We start from the raw sequence: 8,661 nt of genomic DNA, 5'->3' as shown, positions 1-8,661 counted from the left end.
GGAGGATATCCTGGTGGTTAATAACAGTAACTACGTAAGTCTAGTTTGCAGGATATCCTAGTAGTTAATAACACTAAGTACGTACGTGTAGGTTGGAGGAGGATATCCTTGTGCAGCACATGGAAGGATGACGTCTTCCTCACATTTGGTGTCAACTCGAGCTCGACTGTGATTGATTCTCGGTGACCTATTACTATGGTCGTCTGAAAAAAAAAAGTGATAAATTTTATATTAAATATTGTAAGACACTGCCTTACATCGCTATTCGTGTCTTATAATACTGGTACAATCGGTAAGAGGGGATTCTTTATGATAAAACCTCTGGTTACGAGATTATATTAAATATTGTAAGACACTGCCTTACATCACTATTCGTGTCTTATAATACCGGTACAATTAGTAAGAGGGGATTCTTTACGATAAAATCTCTGGTTACGAGATTATATTAAATATTGTACGACACTGCCTTACATCACTATTCGTGTCTTATAATACCGGTACAATCAGTAAGAGAGAATTCTTTATGATAAAACCTCTGGTTACGAGATTATATTAAATATTGTAAGACACTGCCTTACATCGCTATTCGTGTCTTATAATACTGGTACAATCAGTAAGAGGGAATTCTTTACGATAAAATCTCTGGTTACGAGATTATATGTCGCTGGTATGTAAAGCAGTGTTCGACAATGAAGTTTTCGAACTCGGTGAAATTAGTGAGTTTGTTACTGTTTTTTTTTTATAAGGATTTGTGTGTGTGTTTTTCCAGTTGTTCAACAAGACTACAAAGTCCAGGTTGTCAATGGATATTCAATCCAAGGAAACACCGCTGTTCTAAGGTGCAACATCCCTAGTTTTGTAAAGGAGTACGTCACAGTGACGTCATGGGAGAGAGGGGACGACCTGAAAATTACATCCAACGGTGAACGAGGTACGCCGGTTATAGTATGTATTTGTGTTGTGATGAAAGTTAAGTGTGTAAGGTAACGTTAAAAGTTGTAATTCAGACTCGTGAATGTAAGTAACTATACAGTAAAACTTGTTAAGAAACTAAAAAAAAAACTGAATTAACAATAAAGTTTTAATTATTATAAATCCGCGTTAATGACGTGGAAAATCTGAAGAGCTTATAACGCTCAAAACCGGATTTCGATACACGTGGTGGGCATTGTGTAGCTTTATGCTCAACAACAAAGACGTGAAAAGTATACCAGGCTTCTAATGCAGGACAAAATAATGTTTTGTTTGTTTCTTGTTAAACACAAAATAACACAATGGGCTCTCTATGCGCTGCCCTCCGGGAGTATCGAGCCCCAATTTTGAGCGTTGTAAGTCCTCAGACTTACCGTTGAGCCACCGGAGCGAGAAAGACATTATTCAGATCTTGTTCTGTATTATCAATCAGGAAACAAAATCAGATAGGTGCGTATAATACACTAGCTTGGTTTTACGGGGGTGACGAGACGGCGAGCGTGCATAAGAAAGAAGTTGAAATAGCTATGAATCTCTCAAGAATACGAAAATGAATAAAAGAAAGGGTAATAAAATCCCTCTGGGGCATACTGAAGAAGTTCTAGTAATCATAGGTCGAACAGACACAGATACAGTCTTGGCCAAAATGTTAACAAATATGATCATTATTATTGAGATGAAATACAAATACACTTAGCGTTGTCAAACTGAGAAATACATGTTATATTAAACACCTACATGTGTAATTTGTATAATGAGACAGGTTCTATGGACATCATGAACGATTTATTAGAACAGCAAACAATTATATCAAGCATCTGTAGAAAGATGTGTTATTCGGCATTTCATCTACCACAACCAAACCTTATCAAAACATATAAAATGACAAAATATAACATCAAATTATTATAAATAGTGTTTGTAACCTTATATCAATTCATATTAAACATTTAGTAGTTGGTTGGTCCTGCTTGTAGTCTAATAACCTTCACAAGGCGACGTGGCATGCTGTCGATGAGGTTATTGATGTAATCCACCGTGATTTCATCCTAAAACTTGTCACTAGAAGGGGCTGCATCTCATCTACAGTAGCTGGTTAAGTGTTACAGTTACCGATTTTTTGGTTCAGTTCTGCTCAACAATTCTAAATGGGATTACGATCTGGAGACTTTTCTGACCATGGCAATCTTGTAACATCCTCCTGGTCGAGCTAATCCTGTACAATGCGAGCACTGTGGAAAGTGGCATTGTCATCCTGGACCATAGAGTTATTGTCAAACCTTACCCGAGCATATGGTACAAATACTGACTCCATTTGATGCCTGTAGGATATAAAGATATGTTTTCCACCACAATGAATAGCTGCCCAAACATGTACTACACCACCTTCTGCGTAATCCCAGTAGGAAAAACAGTCGTTCCTCATCTGTTCTCCAGGCAAAAGACGAACATGAATCTTACTATCAGCTTTAACAAGCCGAAAACAGGTCTCATTTGAAAATATGACATGTCTCCAGTGTCCTAACTGTAATTTGGCATGCTGTCTTGCCCAAGTAACAGGGTGACGATGGGGAATCCTGGATAATAACGGTTCGTAGATAGTCCTTCTTGCAAAATAACCTTGTTTGGTCAGTATCTTATTCACTGTTCTTCTGGATACCATGGAATGAATGTGTTCATGTCAATCTTCTCATAAGGTGTTGCAAGACTTCTTTCGACCTTGACATGTTAACCTGATCAAAACACGGTCATCTCGAGAAGTAGTTTTTCGACGTCTACCAGTAGACTTTCCTGGAAGAACGTTTCCTGTAGTCCGATGACGCTTCAGGATTCTGGATACAGTAAACTGGGGGTAACCTACTCTTCTGGCAATGTCCGTTTGCTTCATACCATTTCTGGAGAGTCCAACAATTTGAAGCCCTACAACTTCTGGCACGTGACGAGGCATGACTCTACACCAAGTACAGAGAAATTGTCTGAACAAAGCGTTTCGATAAAAATTATACCAAAAGCACACCCTTTTGCACAAAACAAGTGTGTTTTGACCAACAGATACTCCAATCAACTTATACAGACCAGAATGACAACATGTACACGTTTGTCTGACCATACGCTACCTTCTCTGTTACTACTCGGACATTTACTCAATAACTACTCCCTGCATGCAGACAATAACATCAACATAGGACAGTATGGAAACATTTTGGCCAAGACTATATAAGCAGTTGTGTGGTAGAGTTGATAGTAGGTCGAAGAAACACAGATATAAGCAGCTGTGTGGTAGAGTTGATAGTAGGTCGAAGAAACACAGATATAAGCAGCTGTGTGGTATAGCTGATAGTAGGTCGAAAACACACAGATATAAGCAGCTCTGTGGTATAGCTGATAATAGGTCGAAGAGACACAGATATAAGCAGCTTTGTGGTATAGCTGATAGTAGGTCGAAGAGACACAGATATAAGCAGCTCTGTGGTATAGCTGGTAGTAGGTCAAAGAGACACAGATATAAGCAGCTCTGTGGTATAGCTGGTAGTAGGTTAAAGAGACACAGATATAAGCAGCTCTGTGGTATAGCTGATAATAGGTCGAAGAGACACAGATATAAGCAGCTTTGTGGTATAGCTGATAGTAGGGCGAAAACACACAGATATAAGCAGCTTTGTGGTATAGCTGATAGTAGGTCGAAATGACACAGATATAAGCAGCTTTGTGGTATAGCTGATAATAGGTCGAAGAGACACAGATATAAGCAGCTTTGTGGTATAGCTGATAGTAGGTCGAAATGACACAGATGTAAGCAGCTTTGTGGTATAGCGGATAATAGGTCGAAGAGACACAGATATAAGCAGCTTTGTGGTATACATATAAAGTATAAAATATATGTTGTACTTACTACGTCAGATATAGTGAATTACGTCTGTTTAATGTGTGAACACTAGTAAATTATGTCAGTTTTAATGAACATGTTAGTTAAGAAAGGAAAGTTCAGCTAAGGTCGGTGTTACGATAGGTGTGAAATCACCCACCACCCCGATGAAGGTGAACTCCAGTTAAGTAACTTGAAAAGAACCATTTATATGTTACTTGCTGTTTCATCATCACCTGAATCTGAACGTGTTACTCGTGGCCTCGTCAGACTCACAATCCTTTCTTCAAGCCTACAATGGTCAGACTCACAATCCTTTCTTCAAGCTTACAATGGTCAGACTCACAATCCTTTCTTCAAGCCTACAATGGTCAGACTCACAATCCTTTCTTCAAGCCTACAATGGTCAGACTCACAATCCTTTCTTCAAGCCTACAATGGTCAGACTCACAATCCTTTCTTCGAGCCTACAATGGTCAGACTCATAATCCTTTCTTCAAGCCTACAATGCTTTATTTACAAACTCATCACGATCACATCTTATTATATATTTTTATTTTTTGAAGCCCCAAGTATTTTTTATAGGGTTACAGAACAATTTTTTTGTTATTTTATTTTGTACATTTATATATTAGGGCTAGAGATGTTGCTACTAATTCTATGACTTGTGGTTTCTCCAGGACTTTCATTATTTTATTGACGTCTAATGCCATATTGGGAGATAAATATAGAGACCGAGAGATATGGAAGGCTGTGGGAATGTCACTTATCAAAATAGTGTAATTTTTATATTCAGGTTAGAATATTTCTTAAATATGTACAGTTTCCTATTAGGAAAAATGACAAACTAATTAAATGAGTGTATTTTACATGATGAACTTTAGTATTCTCTATAACCACAGGAGGGCGCTACCTGATTTTCCCAAGCGGCGAACTCCACATCCAAGAAGCTAATGCTAAGGACGGTTTCAAGACGTACAGATGTATTACAAAGAATAGCATAACAGGAGAGGTAAAGCCGAGTGAGACGGTGGGAAAGTTAGTAGTTTCAGGTATGGCCCAGGAAGTGTTATCTTTAAATCCTAAAATAACGTTCGAATTCCAAGTAATCCGATCACATGATACTAAATTATAGCCTACATTCTCAAAGTTAACCAAGGTAGCTGAGAACCATCATGGGCCCCGGGAATTAATTGCTATATGCTCCCCCCCCCCCAGATAGTTTTTGAAATGATGCCGCGTACAACGCGTGACTGAAGGAACAGTTGATTATTGCTATAAACGTTCCGTACTAATTTGATGAAATCCCTCTACATTGTTTTATTGCACTCACGCCTCCCCCCGATGGATAGTGGGTCCGGGAAAAAACCCTGACTTTTCCATCTTCATGGTTGGCCTGAAGTCAGCAAGCCTACATTTTATCAGATTAACTAGCCTACATTCTGTCAGATTAACTAGCCTACATCCTGTCAGATTAACTAGCCTACATCTTATCAGATTAACTAGCCTACATCCTGTCAGATTAACTAGCCTACATTATATCAGGTTAACTAGCCTACATTATATAAGATTAACTAGCCTACATTCTATCAGATTAACTAGCCTAAAACCTGTCAGATTAACTAGCCTACATCCTGTCAGATTAACTAGCCTACGTCCTGTCAGATTAACTATTCTGCATTATATCAGATTAACTAACCTGAAGTATATCAAATTAACTAGCCTACAATATATCAGATTAACTAGCCTACATCCTGTCAGATTAACTAGCCTACATCCTTTCAGATTAAATAGCCTACATTCTATCAGATTAACTAGCCTACATTATATTAGATTAACTAACCTGCATTACATCAGGTTAACTAGCCTACATTCTGTCAGATTAATTATCCTACATTATATTAGATTAACTAACCTGCATTATATCAGTTAACTAGCCTACATAATATGAGATTAACTAGCCTACATCCTATCAGATTAACTAGTCTACATAATATGAGATTAACTAGCCTACATTCTATCATATTAACTAGCCTACAATATATCAGATTAACTAGTCTAAATCCTATCAGATTAAGTAGCCTACATCCTGTCAGATTAACTAGCCTACAACCTGTCAGATTAACTAGCCTACATCCTATCAGATTAACTAGCCTACATCCTATCAGATTAACTAACCTACATTCTATCAGATTAACTAGCCTACATTATATAAGATTAACTAGCCTACATTCTATCAGATTAACTAGCCTACAATATATCAAATTAACTAGCCTACATCCTGTCAGATTAACTAGCCTACATCCTGTCAGATTAAGTAGCCTACATCCTGTCAGATTAACTAGCCTACAATGTATCAAATTAACTAGCCTACATCCTGTCAGATTAACTAGCCTACATCCGGTCAGATTAAGTAGCCTACATCCTGTCAGATTAACTAGCCTACATCCTATCAGATTAACTAGCCTACATCCTATCATATTAACTAGTCTACATCCTATCAGATTAACTAGCCTACATTATATCAGATTAACTAGCCTACATCCTATCAGACTAACTAGCCTACATTATATCAGATTAACTAGCCTACATTCTGTCAGTTTAATTAGCCTAAATTCTGTCAGATTAACTAGTCTACATTATATCAGATTAATTTATCCTGAATCCTAGCTAATTAACTAGCCTACAATATATCAGATTAACTAGCCTACATCCTGTCAGATTAACTAGTTTACATCCTTTCAGATTAAATAGCCTACATTCTATCAGATTAACTAGCCTACATTATATTAGATTAACTAACCTGCATTATATCAGGTTAACTAGCCTACATTCTGTCAGATTAATTATCCTACATTATATTAGATTAACTAACCTGCATTATATCAGGTTAACTAGCCTACATAATATGAGATTAACTAGCCTACATTCTATCAGATTAACTAGCCTACATCATATCAGATTAACTAGTCTACATCCTGTCAGATTAACTAGCCTACATAATATCAGATTAACTAGCCTACATAATATGAGATTATCTAGCCTACATTCTATCATATTAACTAGCCTACAATATATCAGATTAACTAGTCTAAATCCTATCAGATTAAGTAGCCTACATCCTGTCAGATTAACTAGCCTACAACCTGTCAGATTAACTAGCCTACATTCTATCATATTAACTAGCCTAAAATATATCAGATTAACTAGTCTAAATCATATCAGATTAAGTAGCCTACACCCTGTCAGATTAACTAGCCTACATCCTATCAGATTAACTAGCCTACATCCTATCAGATTAACTAGCCTACATCCTATCAGATTAACTCCTACATCCTATCAGATTAACTAGCCTACATTCTATCAGATTAACTAGCCTACAATATATCAAATTAACTAGCCTACATCCTGTCAGATTAACTAGCCTACATCCTGTCAGATTAACTAGCCTACATCCTGTCAGATTAACTAGCCTACATCCTATCAGATTAACTAGTCTACATCCTATCAGATTAACTAGCCTACATTATATCAGATTAACTAGCCTACATTCTGTCAGTTTAATTAACCTAAATTCTGTCAGATTAACTAGCCTACATTATATCAGATTAACTAACCTGCAGTATATCAGATTAACTTGCCTACATTATATCAGATTAACTAGCCTACATTCTATCAGATTAACGAACCTGCAGTATATCAGATTAACTAGCCTACATTATATCAGATTAACTAGCCTACATCCTATCAGATTAATTAGCCTAAATTCTGTCAGATTAACTAGCCGACATTCTGGCACGTAGATATACTCTCTGAGAAAATATTAAATTTTTATTCACGTTAGTTTTGGTGGAGTACAGGTAACTGTTTTCCTGGCTAAGAAAAAACCCTACGTTTGGAAAACAAATTCCATGAAATAATATCATCAGAATTCAGTAAGAAATGATGTGAAACTTGCCACTTTATGTTTTATTAGCTTTTTCTTTTCTCACTTTCCAGATATTGTTCATAAACATATTAGACAAAGCATTTGGCTCTTCAAAGTCTGTTTTCGAGTTTTAATTATAGAAAGAAGGAGATACGTTCAACATTGTCAGTGAAATTCTTAATAAAATGATCGCAACCATGATCCTAACATTGTGAACACATGTCGCTTGCTAGAGAAAATCAAACAGAGTCTGCGTAATAATAGATGGTTTGAAGTTCGCGCAAAGATACGTGAGGGCTATCTGCGCTAAGCGTCCCTAATTTAGCAGTGTAAGACTAGAGGGAAGGCAGATAGTTATCGTCACCCACCGCCAACGTCACATTATAATGCCCCCCACGGCTGAAAGGTCGAGCATGTTTGGTGGGACGTGGATTCGAACTCGCGAGCCTCAGATTGCGAGTAAAGCGCCCTAACCACCTGGCCATGCAGGGCCACAGGAATAATAGAAACTAGTATCATCTTGTTGTAAGTCTCACTGTCGTCATGCAAGAAAGAAACACTGCTAAATCTCGCCAACAGGAACTTCCAAGACGACTCTTATTATCCAACATAAAAATATCGTTCGTTAACGTTGACTTTTCACCAAACCATAGAGAGTTTTGTGATGTTCTCGTAACCAGAGATTTTATCGTAAAGAATCCCCTCTTACTAATTGTACCGGTATTGATGTAAGGCAGTGTTTTACAATATTTAATATAATCTCGTAACCAGAGATTTTATCGTAAAGAATTCCCTCTAACTAATTGTACCGGTATTATAAGACACGAATAGCTGATGTAAGGCAGTGTCTTACAATATTTAATATAATCTCGTAACCAGAGGTTTTATCGTAAAG

At 37.1% G+C, this 8,661-nt stretch overlaps 1 protein-coding gene across 1 annotated transcript in view; it reads left to right on the top strand.

Moving 5' to 3' along the window:
- Window positions 1-8,661, top strand: part of LOC106470663 (Down syndrome cell adhesion molecule-like protein Dscam2) — a 56,417-nt gene that overhangs the window by 2,923 nt on the left and 44,833 nt on the right. Inside the window, exons 2-3 of the mRNA XM_022399304.1 lie at window positions 770-931; window positions 4,741-4,943. Coding sequence (XP_022255012.1) covers window positions 770-931; window positions 4,741-4,943 — 365 coding nt within the window. The remainder of the gene's footprint in view (window positions 1-769; window positions 932-4,740; window positions 4,944-8,661) is intronic.

This window comes from Limulus polyphemus, unplaced genomic scaffold (genome assembly GCF_000517525.1).
Source record: "Limulus polyphemus unplaced genomic scaffold, Limulus_polyphemus-2.1.2 Scaffold4150, whole genome shotgun sequence".
NCBI classification, from domain to species: Eukaryota; Metazoa; Arthropoda; class Merostomata; order Xiphosura; family Limulidae; genus Limulus; species Limulus polyphemus.
This window is presented reverse-complemented; position numbering and strand designations above follow the sequence as displayed.